This window comes from Oncorhynchus tshawytscha, linkage group LG08 (assembly GCF_018296145.1).
Source record: "Oncorhynchus tshawytscha isolate Ot180627B linkage group LG08, Otsh_v2.0, whole genome shotgun sequence".
NCBI classification, from domain to species: domain Eukaryota; kingdom Metazoa; phylum Chordata; class Actinopteri; order Salmoniformes; family Salmonidae; genus Oncorhynchus; species Oncorhynchus tshawytscha.
The window spans coordinates 6806004-6824459 of NC_056436.1; the positions used below are offsets into that span (position 1 = coordinate 6806004).

General features: G+C 47.0%; 1 protein-coding gene across 8 annotated transcripts in view; it reads right to left on the reverse strand.

Annotated features, from left to right (window-relative positions):
- Positions 1-18456, reverse strand: part of LOC112257197 (mitogen-activated protein kinase kinase kinase kinase 5) — a 130429-nt gene that overhangs the window by 19409 nt on the left and 92564 nt on the right. For 6 of the 8 annotated variants that reach the window (XM_042325144.1, XM_042325149.1, XM_042325148.1 and 3 more), the window contains 9 exons: positions 12923-13002; positions 11953-11994; positions 11610-11694; positions 11416-11495; positions 10524-10584; positions 6532-6534; positions 5721-5835; positions 3096-3154; positions 2131-2234 (listed from right to left, as the gene is read on the reverse strand). In XM_042325144.1, the coding sequence (XP_042181078.1) occupies positions 2131-2234; positions 3096-3154; positions 5721-5835; positions 6532-6534; positions 10524-10584; positions 11416-11495; positions 11610-11694; positions 11953-11994; positions 12923-13002 (629 nt within the window). The remainder of the gene's footprint in view (positions 1-2130; positions 2235-3095; positions 3155-5720; positions 5836-6531; positions 6535-10523; positions 10585-11415; positions 11496-11609; positions 11695-11952; positions 11995-12922; positions 13003-18456) is intronic. The other 2 variants (XM_042325150.1, XM_042325147.1) reach the window with 1 other exon arrangement.

Consider the following 18456-nt stretch of genomic DNA (forward strand, 5'->3'; position numbering starts at 1 on the left):
TTCATATAAGGAAATTAGGTCCTAATCTATGGCTTTCACGTGACTGGGAATACAGATATGCATCTTGTTGGTCACAGATACCTTAAAAAAAGGTAGGGGTGTGGATCAGAAAACCAGTCAGTATCTGGTGTGACCATCATTTGTCTCATGCAGCGCGACATCTCCTTCGCATAGAGTTAATCAGGCTGTTGATTGTGGCCTGTGGAATGTTGTCCCACTCCTCTTCAACGGCTGTGTGACGTTTCTGGATATTGTAGGGAACTGGAACACGCTGTCGTACACGTCGATCCAGAGCATCCCAAACATGCTCAATGGGTGACATGTCTGGTGAGTATGCAGGTCATGGAAGAACTGGGACATTTTCAGCTTCCAGGAATTGTGTCCAGATCCTTGCAATGTGAGGGTGTGCATTATCATGCTGAAACATGAGGTGATGGCGGTGGATGAATGGCACGACAATGGCCCCTCAGGATCTCGTCACGGTATCTCTGAGCATTCAAACTGCCATCGATAAAATGCAATTGTGTTTGTTGTCCATAGCTTATGTCTGCCTATACCATAACCCCATCGCCACCATGGGGCACTCTGTTCACAACGTTGACGTCAGCAAGTCTCTCACAAAAACAACGGCACACACGCTGTCTGCCATCTGCCCGGTACAGTTGAGACCAGGATTCATCCGTGATGACCACACTTCTCCAACGTGCCATCGAAGGTGATCATTTCCCCACTGAAGTCGGTTACAACGCTGAACTGCAGTCGGGTCAAGACCCTGGTGAGGACGACGAGCACACAGATGAGCTTCCCTGAGACGTTTTCTGACAGTTTATGCAGAAATTCTTTGGTTGTGCAAACCCACAGTTTCATCTGCTGTCCGGGTGGCTGGTCTCAGACGATCCCACAGTTTCATCAGTTGTCTGGGTGGCTGGTCTCAGACGATCCCACAGTTTCATCAGTTGTCTGGGTGGCTGGTCTCAGACGATCCCACAGTTTCATCAGTTGTCTGGGTGGCTGGTCTCAGACGATCCCACAGTTTCATCAGCTGTCTGGGTGGCTGGTCTCAGACAATCCCACAGTTTCATCAGTTGTCTGGGTGGCTGGTCTCAGACGATCCCACAGTTTCATCAGTTGTCTGGGTGGCTGGTCTCAGACGATCCCACAGTTTCATCAGTTGTCTGGGTGGCTGGTCTCAGACAATCCCACAGTTTCATCAGTTGTCTGGGTGGCTGGTCTCAGACGATCCCACAGTTTCATCAGTTGTCTGGGTGGCTGGTCTCAGACGATCCCACAGTTTCATCAGCTGTCTGGGTGGCTGGTCTCAGACAATCCCACAGTTTCATCAGCTGTCTGGGTGGCTGGTCTCAGACAATCCCACAGTTTCATCAGCTGTCTGGGTGGCTGTTCTCAGACCATCCCACAGTTTCATCAGCTGTCCAGGTGGCTGATCTCAGACGATCCCACAGTTTCATCAGTTGTCTGGGTGGCTGTTCTCAGACAATCCCACAGTTTCATCAGCTGTCTGGGTGGCTGGTCTCAGACGATCCCACAGTTTCATCAGCTGTCTGGGTGCCTGGTCTCAGACAATCCCACAGTTTCATCAGCTGTCTGGGTGGCTGGTCTCAGACGATCCCACAGTTTCATCAGCTGTCTGGGTGGCTGGTCTCAGACGATCCCACAGGTAAAGAAGCCAGATATAGAGGTCCTGTGCTGGCGTGGTTACACATGGTCTGCAGTTGTGAGGCCGGTTGGACGTACTGCCAAATTCCCTAAAATGACGTAGGAGGCAGTTTATGGTAGAGAAATTAACATTCCATTTGCACGCCCCCTCAAAACTTGATACATATGTGGCTTTGTGTTGTGTGACAAAACTGCACATTTTAGAGTGGCCTTTTATTGTCCCCAGCACAAGGTGCACCTGTGTAATGATCATGCTGTTTAATCAGCTTCTTGATATGCCACACCTGTCAGGTGGATGGATTATCTTGGCAAAGAAGAAATACTCATGAACAGAGATGTAAAAACACATTAGTGAGATTCAGAGAAATAAGCTTTTTGTGTGCTTCAGCTCATGAAACCAACAACTTTACATGTTGCGTTTATGTTTTTGATCAGTATAGATAAAGGACTGACCTTGATAAGCATGAACCTCTGCATGGGTTCATACCACTGTAGCAGGATTATCCCAAACTGGAGTGCTCCACACAGGTACTTATGGCCCGTATACGGGTTCCTCACTGCGAGGGGAAGAGAGAGAAACCCAGAGAAAGAGAGAGATACCCAGAGAAACCCAGAGGAAGAGAGAGAAACCCAGAGGAAGAGAGAGAAACCCAGAGAAACCCAGAGGAAGAGAGAGAAACCCAGAGAAAGAGAGAGAAACCCAGAGAAAGAGAGAGAAACTCAGAGAAAGAGAGAGATACCCAAAGAAAGAGAGAGATACCCAAAGAAAGAGAGAGATACCCAAAGAAAGAGAGAGATACCCAAAGAAAGAGAGAGATACCCAGAGAAAGAGAGAGATACCCAGAGAAAGAGAGAGAAACCCAGGGGAAGAGAGAGAAACCCAGAGAAAGAGAGAGATACCCAGAGAAAGAGAGAGATACCCAGAGAAAGAAACCCAGAGATACCCAGAGAAAGAAACCCAGAGATACCCAGAGAAAGAGAGAGAAACCCAGAGAAAGAGAGAGATACCCAGTGGAAGAGAGAGATACCCAGCGAAAGAGAGAGAAACCCAGAGAAAGAGAGAGAAACCCAGAGAAAGAGAGATACCCAGAGAAAGAGAGAGATAACCAGAGGAAAAGAGAGAAACCCAGAGGAAAAGAGAGAAACCCAGGGGAAGAGAGAGAAACCCAGAGAAAGAGAGAGATACCCAGAGAAAGAGAGAGATACCCAGAGAAAGAAACCCAGAGATACCCAGAGAAAGAGAGATAAACCCAGAGAAAGAGAGAGAAACCCAGAGGAAGAGAGAGAAACCCAGAGGAAGAGAGAGAAACCCAGAGGAAGAGAGAGATACCCAGAGGAAGAGAGAGGAGGTTGAGGTAAGTCAAAGCATAGGACTTGATATTTGTTCTGTCCAGGACCATGGGGGATGTGGAACTCACCAATGCAACACTTGTGACAGCCCTTTGTGTCAGGGATCTTCGTTGTTAAGGCAAACCTCCTGCAGAGAGAAAACTGTCAGCCTGAACCAACACACAGTCAGTCATAGAGCCTGAACCAACACAAAGTCAGTCATACAGCCTGAACCAACACACAGTCAGTCATACAGCCTGAACCAACACACAGTCAGTCATACAGCCTGAACCAACACACAGTCAGTCATACAGCCTGGACCAACACACAGTCAGTCATACAGCCTGAACCAACACACAGTCAGTCATACAGCCTGAACCAACTCACAGTCAGTCATACAGCCTGAACCAACACACAGTCAGTCATACAGCCTGGACCAACTCACAGTCAGGCATACAGCCCGAACCAACACAGTCATACAGCCTGAACCAACACAGTCATACAGCCTGGGTCCTGCAGGCCGCACCATAGCAAAATGTTTTGAAACTGAAGTTTCTTATTGGACAAGTTCAGATCGTACAGGGCCTTGCAAAAGTATTCATCCCCTTTGGCGTTTTTCCCATTTTGTTGCAAAAGACCAAAGATAACCCTGAAGGACCTGCAAAGCTCCACAGTGGAGTGTCTCCGCATAGGACCACTAAGACGTACACTCCACAAAGTTGGGCTTTATGGAAGTGTGTCCAAAAAAAGCCATTGCTAAAAGAAAAAAATAAGCAAACACATTTGGTGTTTGCCAAAAGGCATGTGGGAGACTCCCCAAACATATGGAAGAAGGTACTCTGGTCAGATGAGACTAAAATTGAGCTTTTTGTCCATCAAGGAAAACACCATGTCTGGCGCAAACCCAACACCTCTCATCACCCCGAGAACACCATCCCCACAGTGAAGCATGGTGGTGGCAGCATCATGCTGTGGAGATGTTTTTCATCAGCAGGGACTGGGAAACTGGTCAGAATTGAAAGAGAATGATGATTGGCTCTAAATACAGGGACATTTTTGAGGGAAACTTGTTTCAGTCTTCCAGAGATTTGAGACTGGGACGGAGGTTCACCTTCCAGCAGGACAATGACCCTAAGCATACTGCTAAAGCAACACTCAAGTGGCTTAAGGGGAAACATTTAAATGTCTTGGAATGGCCTAGTCAAAGTCCAGACCTCAATCCAATTGAGAATCTGTGGTATGACTTAAAGATTGCTGTACACCAGCGGAACCCATCCAACTTGAAGGAGCTGGAGCAGTTTTGCCTTGAAGAATGGCAAAAATCCCAGTGGCTAGATGTGCCAAGCTTATAGAGACATACCCCAAGAGACTTGTGGCTGTAATTGCTGCAAAAGGTGGCTCTACAAAGTATTGACTTTGGGGGGGGGGTGAACAGTTATGCATGCTCAAGTTCAGTTTTTTAAACTTATTTCTTGTTTATTTCACAATAAAACATATTTTGCATCTTCAAAGTGGTAGGCATGTTGTGTAAATCAAATGATACAAACCCCTCAAAAAATACATTTTAATTCCATGTTGTAAGGCAACAAAAGAGGAAAAATGCCAAGGGGGGGTGAATAGTTTCGCAAGCCAGTGTATCTCCCCATTTCTCTCTGTTTCATGCCTACTGAACACGACACAGTCATATACAGTCATATAGTGTCAACACAGCCTCTGTTGAGGACAATAGAATAGACCCCTGTGTCTCTCACTTGGGTGAGATCTTGTCTGGGAAGCAGTGTGTGTGTCACCTTGGTAACATCTTGTCTGGGAAGCAGTGTGTGTGTGTGTGTCACCTTGGTAACATCTTGTCACCAGTGTGGTAACATCTTGTCTGGGAAGCAGTGTGTGTGTGTGTGTGTGTCACCTTGGTAACATCTTGTCTGGGTAGCAGTGTGTGTGTGTGTCACCTTGGTAACATCTTGTCTGGGAAGCAGTGTGTGTGTGTGTGTGTCACCTTGGTAACATCTTGTCTGGGAAGCAGTGTGTGTGTGTGTGTGTGTGTGTCACCTTGGTAACATCTTGTCTGGGAAGCAGTGTGTGTGTGTGTGTGTCACCTTGGTAACATATTGTCTGGGTAGCAGTGTGTGTGTGTGTCACCTTGGTAACATCTTGTCTGGGAAGCAGTGTGTGTGTGTGTGTGTGTCACCTTGGTAACATCTTGTCTGGGAAGCAGTGTGTGTGTGTGTGTGTGTGTGTCACCTTGGTAACATCTTGTCTGGGAAGCAGTGTGTGTGTGTGTGTGTGTGTGTGTGTGTGTGTCACCTTGGTAACATCTTGTCTGGGAAGCAGTGTGTGTGTGTGTGTCACCTTGGTAACATCTTGTCTGGGAAGCAGTGTGTGTGTGTGTGTGTGTCACCTTGGTAACATCTTGTCTGGGAAGCAGTGTGTGTGTGTGTGTGTCACCTTGGTAACATCTTGTCTGGGAAGCAGTGTGTGTGTGTGTGTCACCTTGGTAACATCTTGTCTGGGAAGCAGTGTGTGTGTGTGTGTGTGTGTGTGTGTGTGTGTGTCACCTTGGTAACATCTTGTCTGGGAAGCAGTGTGTGTGTGTGTGTGTCACCTTGGTAACATCTTGTCTGGGAAGCAGTGTGTGTGTGTGTGTGTGTGTCACCTTGGTAACATCTTGTCTGGGAAGCAGTGTGTGTGTGTGTGTGTGCGTGTGTGTGTGTCACCTTGGTAACATCTTGTCTGGGAAGCGGTGTGTTTGGAACTGAGAGGCGAGGCCAGGCTTCTTCAGCTGCTCAAACAGCCCAATCAGGTTGTGTGAGTAGAGCTGGAAGGTCTTCCCTGTGATCACATAATCAAACAATCACATTATAGGAAAAACAGGGATGTGGTGCACCCTATTCCCTATATAGGGCACTACTGTTGACCAGGGGGAGAAGTGCACTATATAGAGAATAGAATGTAATTTGGGACGTAGACATGACATTGTTTCTGGGGGTCACATCTCTTACAATGGTCATGACATCTCCCCCAAAACATTCCTGTATAGTTAATCAGACAAACGACAAAACGGAGATAGATTGAAGGACTAAGGAAACTAGATCAAAAGAGGATACATGGCAGAAACACTAAGTAGTATTATTATTATTATTAGTGTAGATGTATTCACCATCAACAGCAATTTGGTTTTAAGGAGCTGATCTCAGATTAACCTTTATCTGAACATACAGGCATGTGGGCTGGGACGGAGTTAGCTTAATGTTGAAAAGGGTAGGGGGGTAAGGAGGGTCATTTTACCCCAAATTCCCTCGGTTTTCTAGAAATCCCGGTTGGAGAATTCCTGGATTTCCTGCTTATTCCATACTGATTCCAGGAATATTCAAACTAGGATTTCTTGGGGAAACACCCAGGAATTTTGGGACAGTAACCAAAAGGTTGCATCCCTGGATAGGGGTGAACAAGGGTGGGATTAAAATATGGGTATGACGATGAGGGGTGATGATGACTGCGATGATGATTTGTGAATGTGATGATTACCTTCTGATGAAGCCGGTTAGTAGAATACCAAATCAAGCCAGACCAGAGGAAGAGGAGGAGGAAGAGGGACAGAGCCCAAGAGGAAGAGAAGAAAGAAACCAGAGATTAGATATTCTCTGAGCCGGGGCAGTGGGTCTACTCTTCAGTAGAACGACGCTACACATCACACTGAACTTTGACCTAGGCTACATCCCAACTCTCTCTCTCCTGCCTCCTAAAGTGGGTCTACTCTTCAGTAGGAACGACGCTACACATCACACTGAACTTTGACCTAGGCTACATCCCAACTCTCTCTCTCCTGCCTCCTAAAGTGGGTCTACTCTTCAGTAGAAACGACGCTACACATCACACTGAACTTTGACCTAGGCTACATCCCAACTCTCTCTCCCTGCCTCCTAAAGTGGGTCCACTCTTCAGTAGGGCGACGCTACACATCACACTGAACTTTGACCTAGGCTACACCCCAACTCTCTCTCTCCTGCCTCCTAAAGTGGGTCTACTCTTCAGTAGGAACGACGCTACACATCACACTGAACTTTGACCTAGGCTACATCCCAACTCTCTGTCTCCTGCCTCCTAAAGTGTACACTTGTTCACTTCCCTTGAAATGACTGGAATAAGAAACATGTTAAAGCTCTGATGAAAGTCGTGAGGCCCGATACGTAAAACTTAATAACGAGCAGTGTTACTACCAGTCATTTTTTTCTCTCTCATTTTATTCAACTGTTACCAGGCAACAAAGATCGCTCAGATGTGCGAATGCCTTGTGAATAAGAAATACGGTAGAAACTCCCATTAGCCCACGACCTCCACCAACAAAACGCTGTTAGATTTTTTTTTTTTTTTTTTTTGGGGGGGGAGTAGCGAACAGTGTACACTTCAGGAGAAAGGAGATAGTATTGGGGACATACTCCAAGTATTAATTTCCAATAAGTTAGAAATGTTTACTTTCACTTTATTACAACAGAGAAATTCAACAACCAAGTGGTTAAAACCCAGATATACAGTCTTTTTTAAATATATATTTTGTTTTACCTTGATTAAACCAGGAAGTGCTCAGTGTGCTGATACGCTACACATTTGGGACATGCATCATCTAGCTACAATTAAGAGTTATTCTTCTCTCACATAAAACTATCTACATTGCTACTGTCACCAGGAGTTTTCCAACCACTGGCCTGGTCCATGGCCTGGTCCATGGCCTGGTCCATGATCCCTATCTCCGTACAGCAGGCCATGAAGACAGACGTGTTATTTATGACTCACTGTGTGACGTGTAGAGGTTGTCCTCCCGATAGATTTTTAGACGAAACTGGTATCTATTCCACCGGGGCCGTTCACGTCATCCGGGTAATCTTTTACATACAATTGCACGCCATAAAGACATTCAAGACTACGAAACTATCGCGAAACTTTATAGAAGTTGTCGCCAATAGCTTTTGAACAACATATTCCTGGCTGCTGTAGGATATATATATATATATATATATATATGATGTGATTACCAGAGCTTTCTGGCTGCTGTAGGATATATATATATATATATATATGATGTGATACCTGTATCTGTCTTACCGATAGGGCCTAAAATGAACACCTGCCAAAAGGTAGATTTTGACATTGGCTGGTAAAGATGTCTATTTCACCAGCAACATTGTGGAGTCCTGACCCATCTCCCTCCAGTACGAGTCCACATTGTGGAGTCCTGACCCATCTCCCTCCAGTGAGAGTCCACATTGTGGAGTCCTGACCCATCTCCCTCCAGTACGAGTCCACATTGTGGAGTCCTGACCCATCTCCCTCCAGTACGAGTCCACATTGTGGAGTCCTGACCCATCTCCCTCCAGTGAGAGTCCACATTGTGGAGTCCTGACCCATCTCCCTCCAGTGCGAGTCCACATTGTGGAGTCCTGACCCATCTCCCTCCAGTGCGAGTCCACATTGTGGAGTCCTGACCCATCTCCCTCCAGTGCGAGTCCACATTGTGGAGTCCCCATCTCCCTCCAGTGCGAGTCCACATTGTGGAGTCCTGACCCATCTCCCTCCAGTGCGAGTCCACATTGTGGAGTCCTGACCCATCTCCCTCCAGTGCGAGTCCACATTGTGGAGTCCTGACCCATCTCCCTCCAGTGCGAGTCCACATTGTGGAGTCCTGACCCATCTCCCTCCAGTACGAGTCCACATTGTGGAGTCCTGACCCATCTCCCTCCAGTACGAGTCCACATTGTGGAGTCCTGACCCATCTCCCTCCAGTGCGAGTCCACATTGTGGAGTCCTGACCCATCTCCCTCCAGTGCGAGTCCACATTGTGGAGTCCTGACCCATCTCCCTCCAGTGCGGTCCCCATCATTGTGGTCCACATTGTCCTGACCCATCTCCCTCCAGTGCGAGTCCACATTGTGGAGTCCTGACCCATCTCCCTCCAGTGCGAGTCCACATTGTGGAGTCCTGACCCATCTCCCTCCAGTGCGAGTCCACATTGTGGAGTCCTGACCCATCTCCCTCCAGTGCGAGTCCACATTGTGGAGTCTGACCCATCTCCCTCCAGTGCGAGTCCACATTGTGGAGTCCTGACCCATCTCCCTCCAGTGCGAGTCCACATTGTGGAGTCCTGACCCATCTCCCTCCAGTGGAGTCCACATTGTGGAGTCTGACCCATCTCCCTCCAGTGCGAGTCCACATTGTGGAGTCCTGACCCATCTCCCTCCAGTGCGAGTCCACATTGTGGAGTCCTGACCCATCTCCCTCCAGTGCGAGTCCACATTGTGGAGTCCTGACCCATCTCCCTCCAGTACGAGTCCACATTGTGGAGTCCTGACCCATCTCCCAAGTCACATTTATAGTTAAATAAATGCGAGTCCAAATTGTCTGCCATGTCAGTCCATAGTAACCATCTCCCTCCAGTGAACAGTTTTTCCACATTGTGGAGTCCAAAATGACCCATCTCCCTCCAGTGCGAGTCCACATTGTTGTTCCATTACAAAGACCCATCTCCCTTTTGTCTGGTAAAAAACAGTGCTGAGTCCACAGTGGCTGGTGGAGTCAAAAAGCTGACCCTCTCCCTCACAGTGCGAGTCCACATTGTTGGATACCTGACCCATCTCCCTCCAGTGCGAGACCACATTGTGGAGTCCTGACCCATCTCCCTCCAGTGCATCAGTCCACATTGTTGATACCCATCTCCCTGAGTCACCTGACCATCAGGTTGTTGGATACCTGTCTCCTCAGTGCGAGTCCACATTGTGGAGTCCTGACCCATCTCCCTCCAGTACGAGTCCACATTGTGGAGTCCTGACCCATCTCCTCCAGTGCGAGTCCACATTGTGGAGTCCTGACCCATCTCCTCCAGTACTCACCTGACAGAGACATTTCATTGTTTGTGACTAAAAATAGTCACAAGTATGATCACATTTATAGTTAAATAAATGCTGCAGTCATTGTTTTCAAAAGTATTTCTGCCATGTCACGTTACCATAGTAACCATCCACCCTTAAAAGGGGCACGTGAACATTTTTTCTCTCATCTGTGATATTTAGGTTAATAGACTCCGGGGACAAAATGTAAAAAAATAAACAATATACCACATTACTTCTTAATATTAACACATGTATTGTTTTAGAAACATTACAAAGCACGCTCATCAGTTTTTGTCTGGTAAAAAAACATGTGTGGCTGGTAGATTAAAAAAATATATATACCTCCCCACAGTGGCTGGTGGACCAAAAAGCTAAACGTTATGCCCTGCTTACTGACTCACCTGACAGAGACATCAGGTTGTTGTTGATACCTGTCCTACTGACTTACCTGACAGAGACATCAGGTTGTTGTTGATACCTGTCCTACTGACTCACCTGACAGAGACATCAGGTTGTTGTTGATACCTGTCCTACTGACTCACCTGACAGAGACATCAGGTTGTTGTTGATACCTGTCCTACTGACTCACCTGACAGAGACATCAGGTTGTTGTTGATACCTGTCCTACTGACTCACCTGACAGAGACATCAGGTTGTTGTTGATGATGTAGAGCCAGGTACACTTCCTGGGGAACAGCTAAAGGGGGAACATGAGACAATGAAGACATTGAATAACTCATTACTTTACGGATACAGAGGACAACAGACTTCACAATATTAGTGCTTGAAAGCAGTGATCCTAAGTCCTACTCCTGGAGAGCCCCAATTCTGCAGGTCAAAAATCACTGAGTCATGGCTTGGTTATCCCAGTACTGCAGGTCAAAAATCACTGAGTCATGGCTTGGTTATCCCAGACAGCCCCAGTACTGCAGGTCAAAATCACTGAGTCATGGCTTGGTTATCCCAGTACTGCAGGTCAAAATCATTGAGTCATGTCTTGGTTATCCCAGTACTGCAGGTCAAAAATCACTGAGTCATGGCTTGGTTATCCCAGACAGCCCCAGTACTGCAGGTCAAAATCACTGAGTCATGGCTTGGTTATCCCAGAGAGCCCCAGTACTGCAGGTCAAAAATCACTGAGTCATGGCTTGGTTATCCCAGTACTGCAGGTCAAAATCACCGAGTCATGATTTGGTTATCCCAGACAGCCCCAGTACTGCAGGTCAAAATCACTGAGTCATGGCTTGGTTTATCCCAGTACTGCAGGTCAAAATCACTGAGTCATGGCTTGGTTTATCCCAGACAGCCCCAGTACTGCAGGTCAAAAATCACTGAGTCATGGCTTGGTTATCCCAGACAGCCCCAGTACTGCAGGTCAAAATCACTGAGTCATGGCTTGGTTATCCCAGAGAGCCCCAGTACTGCAGGTCAAAAATCACTGAGTCATGGCTTGGTTTATCCCAGTACTGCAGGTCAAAATCACTGAGTCATGGCTTGGTTTATCCCAGAGAGCCCCATGTTCTCCTACCTGTTCCATGGTGGCTTCATGCAGCTCATTCAGGTTGAGGGTATAGATCCCATCCTCCGTCCCAAATATAAGGTACTGGTCTGAAACCAAACAGAAGAAATACATTGAATAGTGTGTGACACACTCATTCAATGAAACGTTGTTGTTGTGTGTGTGTGTGTGTGTGTACAGTAGTGTGTGTGTGTGTGTGTTACCTTTGGTATCAGGGTGTATCCACGACGTGGCACAGTTGATGTTCAGTGGGCAGCCATCAAACACCTTGGAGAAACAGGCCCCCATCTAGAGTAGTGATACGGAGGACCAAATGAGAACGTAAACAAACCCAAATGTCTCCTTGTCCAAAAGACTGCTCCCAGGGTAAGGAAGCTAAACATGTTTATTTTGGAAAGATAAAAATGTGTGGACTATCCCATTTAAGTCTGGTCTTCATGGAGACAGGTCACTACATAGGGAATAGGAATAGGGGCCTCAGACTCATGGAGACGGGTCACTATATAGGGAATAGGGGCATCAGACTCATGGAGACGGGTCACTCACCAGAACTTTAGGAGTTGGCGGCAGGCCGTTAATGGCAGGTTTCTGAGGAGAAACAAACAGCCACACATCAGACTGGAGGAGGAGTGGAGGACAGACTTACAAAAAATACAAACACATTGAACCTTTGTTTAACCAGGTAAGAACACATTGTTATTTACAATGACGGCCTACCCCGTACAACACCGGACGCCGCTGGGCCAATTGTGCGCCGCCCTATGGGACTCCCAATCACAGCCGGATTGTGATACAGCCTGGATTCGAACCAGCGACTGTAAGCCTAGTGCTAGTCCGCATTTTGACTGTTTACTTCAAGCACCCTTTCATCGTCTGCGTCTCCAATTACACTCCGTTCCTGTACAGTTATCCCCTTTATAGTGAATAGGTTACCATTTTGGGATGAAGACTCCGTGTCATTATGTTATCATAGTCTTCTTAGTCAACGTTTTTAGCAAGATCCACCATCATATTTCACAGTATGTATGTTTTTTCCCCCATCTGCTTATGCGTTTTCATTTCGACGCCAAATCCACCACTGGTTTGCTTGGCCAAAGAGCTTTATTTTGTGTCATTCAACAAAATGTAAGACGCCCGGAGTTGACTAAAAACGGCATCGACACTTGGATTGAAAACTGGTTTCTTTTGGTCGGATGACATAAAAATAAATCTCTTTCACCAAGCGCACACCAGGGGTCGATTTGGTGTCGAAATGAGAACGCATCAGCAGAAAATAAATCAGATTCCTACTGTAAAATATGTTATTTCTGTTTTTAATGTTTAATACATTTACAACCAAATTCTATAAAACATGTTTTTTTGCTGTGTCCTTATGGGATGTGTGTAGATTTATGAGGAACACAAAAAAAAAAAAAATGGAATCCATTTCTAGAATAAGTAACGTAACAAACTGTGGAAACAGTCAAGAGGTCTGAATACTTCCTGAAAAGACGTTCAACAGGAAGTATGTACTCACAAGGTAGTCTTTCTTCTCCGTCCTCTGTGGTCGGCTGGGACGAGGACTGGGATTGTCTCCGTTCACACCGTCATCGGGATCTGGTGAAAGACAAACAAAGTCACATTTACATTTGAGTCCTTTATGCCCTTATCCAGAGTCACAAGAAGGTAAAACAACCACATATCATCATCATCATCATCATCATCGCAAGCGGGGGGGGGGAGGTTCGAGTTATATTCTAGCATAGAACTCTCTGAGGGTTAAATTTGAGCAGTTAGGCCCGAGGTGGTATGGTATATGGCCAATATACCACAGGCAAGGGCTGTTTTTAGGGATACAGCCCTTAGCCAAGGTATATTGGCCATATACCACAAACAACAAAGTGCCTATTAGAAACTTGTTACCCAATGTAATTAGAGCAGTAAAAATAAATGATTTGTCATACCCATTGGTATATGGGTCGGATATACTGTAGCTGTCAGACAATCAGCATTCATGGCTTGAACCACCCGGTTTATAATCTAGAACGCTGAGGGTGAAAGTCCTGGGTCGATATTCAAGGAACTCCCCTCGACCGCGCCAGTGGTGGGAAAAGTACCAGATTGGCACACTTGAGTAAAAGTACAAATATTTTGAGTCATTTCCTGTAAAAGTGAAAGTCACCCATTTAAAAATACTACTTGAGTAAAAGTCAAAAAAGTATTTGGGTTTTAAAAAATACTTAAGGGTCAAAAGAAAAAAGTATAAATCATGTCAAATTCCTGACATTAAGCAAACCATAAGGCACCATTTTCTTTTTATTTATGGATAGTCAGGGTCACACTCCAACACGCCAGTGAGTCCTCCAGATCAGAGGCAGTAGGGACGACCAGGGATGTTCTCTGTTTAGTGAGTCCTCCAGATCAGAGGCAGTAGGGATGACCAGGGATGTTCTCTGTTTAGTGAGTCCACCAGATCAGAGGCAGTAGGGATGACCAGGGATGTTCTCTGTTTAGTGAATCCTCCAGATCAGAGGCAGTAGGGATGTTCTCTGTTTAGTGAGTCCTCCAGATCAGAGGCAGTAGGGATGACCAGGGATGTTCTCTGTTTAGTGAGTCCACCAGATCAGAGGCAGTAGGGTCGACCAGGGATGTTCTCTGTTTAGTGAGTCCTCCAGATCAGAGGCAGTAGGGATGACCAGGGATGTTCTCTGTTTAGTGAGTCCACCAGATCAGAGGCAGTAGGGACGACCAGGGATGTTCTCTGTTTAGTGAGTCCACCAGATCAGAGGCAGTAGGGACGACCAGGGATGTTCTCTGTTTAGTGAGTCCTACCAGATCAGAGGCAGTAGGGTCGACCAGGGATGTTCTCTGTTTAGTGAGTCCTCCAGATCAGAGGCAGTAGGGATGACCAGGGATGTTCTCTGTTTAGTGAGTCCTCCAGATCAGAGGCAGTAGGGATGACCAGGGATGTTCTCTGTTTAGTGAGTCCTCCAGATCAGAGGCAGTAGGGATGACCAGGGATGTTCTCTGTTTAGTGAGTCCTCCAGATCAGAGGCAGTAGGGATGACCAGGGATGTTCTCTGTTTAGTGAGTCCTCCAGATCAGAGGCAGTAGGGATGACCAGGGATGTTCTCTGTTTAGTGAGTCCTCCAGATCAGAGGCAGTAGGGATGACCAGGGATGTTCTCTGTTTAGTGAGTCCTCCAGATCAGAGGCAGTAGGGACGACCAGGGATGTTCTCTGTTTAGTGAGTCCTCCAGATCAGAGGCAGTAGGGACGACCAGGGATGTTCTCTGTTTAGTGAGTCCTCCAGATCAGAGGCAGTAGGGATGACCAGGGATGTTCTCTGTTTAGTGAGTCCTCCAGATCAGAGGCAGTAGGGACGACCAGGGATGTTCTCTGTTTAGTGAGTCCTCCAGATCAGAGGCAGTAGGGAAGACCAGGGATGTTCTCTGTTTAATGAGTTCTCCAGATCAGAGGCAGTAGGGAAGACCAGGGATGTTCTCTGTTTAATGAGTCCTCCAGATCAGAGGCAGTAGTGATGACCAGGGATGTTCTCTGTTTAGTGAGTCTGCCAGATCAGAGGCAGTAGGGATGACCAGGGATGTTCTCTGTTTAGTGAGTCCTCTAGATCAGAGGCAGTAGGGATGTTCTCTGTTTTGTGAGTCCCCCAGATCAGAGGCAGTAGTGATGACCAGGGATGTTTTCTGTTTAGTGAGTCCTCCAGATCAGGGGCAGTAGGGATGACCAGGGATGTTCTCTGTTTAGTGAGTCCTCCAGATCAGAGGCAGTAGGGATGACCAGGGATGTTCTCTGTTTAGTGAGTCCTCCAGATCAGAGGCAGTAGTGATGACCAGGGATGTTCTCTGTTTAGTGAGTCTGCCAGATCAGAGGCAGTAGGGATGACCAGGGATGTTCTCTGTTTAGTGAGTCCTCTAGATCAGAGGCAGTAGGGATGTTCTCTGTTTTGTGAGTCCCCCAGATCAGAGGCAGTAGTGATGACCAGGGATGTTTTCTGTTTAGTGAGTCCTCCAGATCAGAGGCAGTAGGGATGACCAGGGATGTTCTCTGTTTAGTGAGTCCTCCAGATCAGAGGCAGTAGGGATGACCAGGGATGTTCTCTGTTTAGTGAGTCCTCCAGATCAGAGGCAGTAGGGAAGACCAGGTATGTTCTCTGTTTAGTGAGTCCTCCAGATCAGAGGCAGTAGGGAAGACCAGGGATGTTCTCTGTTTAATGAGTTCTCCAGATCAGAGGCAGTAGGGAAGACCAGGGATGTTCTCTGTTTAATGAGTCCTCCAGATCAGAGGCAGTAGGGAAGACCAGGGATGTTCTCTGTTTAGTGAGTCCTCCAGATCAGAGGCAGTAGGGAAGACCAGGGATGTTCTCTGTTTAGTGAGTCCTCTAGATCAGAGGCAGGACTAGGACTATATTATAGCATAAAACTGCGAGGGTCATATCTCTAGCGTACGGGATTCTATCCGAGGGTCTTATCTCTAGCGTACGGGATTCGATCCGAGGATCATATCTCTAGCGTACGGGATTCTATCCGAGGGTCACATCTCTAGCGTATGGGATTCTATCCGAGGGTCATATCTCTAGCGTATGGGATTCTATCCGAGGGTCATATCTCTAGCGTATGGGATTCTATCCAAGGGTCATATCTCTAGCGTATGGGATTCTATCCAAGGGTCATATCTCTAGCGTACGGGATTCTATCCGAGGGTCATATCTATAGTGTACGGGATTCTATCCGAGGGATATCTCTGCGTACGGGTTCTATCCGAGGGTCATATCTCTAGCGTACGGGATTCTATCCGAGGGATATCTCTAGCGTGGGATTCTATCCGAGGGTCATATCTCTAGCGTAGGGATTCTATCCGAGGTCATATCTCTAGCGTACGGGATTCTATCCGAGGGTCATATCTCTAGCGTGCGGGATTCTATCCGAGGGTCATATCTCTAGCGTACCGAGGGATTCTATCCTAGCGTACGGGAGGGTCATATCTCTAGCGTATGGGATTCTATCCGAGGGTCATATCTCTAGCGTATGGGATTCTATCCGAGGGTCATATCTCTAGCGTACGGGATTCTATCCGAGGGTCATATCTATAGTGTACGGGATTCTATCCGAGGGTCATATCTCTAGCGTACAGGATTCTATCCGAGGGTCATATCTCTAGCGTACGGGATTCTATCCGAGGGTCATATCTCTAGCGTACGGGATTCTATCCGAGGGTCATATCTATAGTGTACGGGATTCTATCCAAGGGTCATATCTCTAGCGTACGGGATTCTATCGGAGGGTCATATCTATAGTGTACGGGATTCTATCCAAGGGTCATATCTCTAGCGTACGGGATTCTATCGGAGGGTCATATCTCTAGCGTACGGGATTCTATCCAAGGGTCATATCTCTAGCGTACGGGATTCTATCCAAGGGTCATATCTCTAGCGTACGGGATTCTATCGGAGGGTCATATCTATAGTGTACGGGATTCTATCCAGGGTCATATCTCTAGCGTACGGGATTCTATCCAAGGGTCATATCTCTAGCGTACGGGATTCTATCCAGGGTCATATCTCTAGCGTACGGGATTCTATCGGAGGGTCATATCTATAGTGTACGGGATTCTATCCAAGGGTCATATCTCTAGCGTACGGGATTCTATCGGAGGGTCATATCTCTAGCGTACGGGATTCTATCCAAGGGTCATATCTCTAGCGTACGGGATTCTATCCAAGGGTCATATCTCTAGCGTACGGGATTCTATCGGAGGGTCATATCTATAGTGTACGGGATTCTATCCAAGGGTCATATCTCTAGCGTACGGGATTCTATCCAAGGGTCATATCTCTAGCGTACGGGATTCTATCCAAGGGTCATATCTCTAGCGTACGGGATTCTATCCAAGGGTCATATCTCTAGCGTACGGGATTCTATCCAAGGGTCATATCTCTAGCGTACGGGATTCTATCCAAGGGTCATATCTCTAGCGTACGGGATTCTATCCAAGGGTCATATCTCTAGCGTACGGGATTCTATCCAAGGGTCATATCTCTAGCGTACGGGATTCTATCCAAGGGTCATATCTCTAGCGTACGGGATTCTATCCGAGGGTCATATCTATAGCGTACGGGATTCTATCCAAGGGTCATATCTCTAGCGTACGGGATTCTATCCAAGGGTCATATCTCTAGCGTACGGGATTCTATCCGAGGGTCATATCTCTAGCGTACGGGATTCTATCCAAGGGTCATATCTCTAGCGTACGGGATTCTATCGGAGGGTCATATCTCTAGCGTACGGGATTCTATCCGAGGGTCATATCTCTAACGTACGGGATTCTATCCAAGGGTCATATCTCTAGCGTACGGGATTCTATCGGAGGGTCATATCTCTAGCGTACGGGATTCTATCCAAGGGTCATATCTCTAGCGTACGGGATTCTATCGGAGGGTCATATCTCTAGCGTACGGGATTCTATCGGAGGGTCATATCTCTAGCGTACGGGATTCTATCCAAGGGTCATATCTCTAGCGTACGGGATTCTATCCGAGGGTCATATCTCTAGCGTATGGGATTCTATCGGAGGGTCATATCTCTAGCGTACGGGATTCTATCCGAGGGTCATATCTCTAGCGTACGGGATTCTATCCGAGGGTCATATCTCTAGCGTACGGGATTCTATCCGAGGGTCATATCTCTAGCGTATGGGATTCTATCGGAGGGTCATATCTCTAGCGTACGGGATTCTATCCAAGGGTCATATCTATAGTGTACGGGATTCTATCGGAGGGTCATATCTCTAGCGTACGGGATTCTATCGGAGGGTCATATCTCTAGCGTATGGGATTCTATCGGAGGGTCATATCTCTAGCGTACGGGATTCTATCCAAGGGTCATATCTCTAGCGTACGGGATTCTATCGGAGGGTCATATCTCTAGCGTATGGGATTCTATCCGAGGGTCATATCTCTAGCGTACGGGATTCTATCGGAGGGTCATATCTATAGTGTACGGGATTCTATCGGAGGGTCATATCTCTAGCGTACGGGATTCTATCGGAGGGT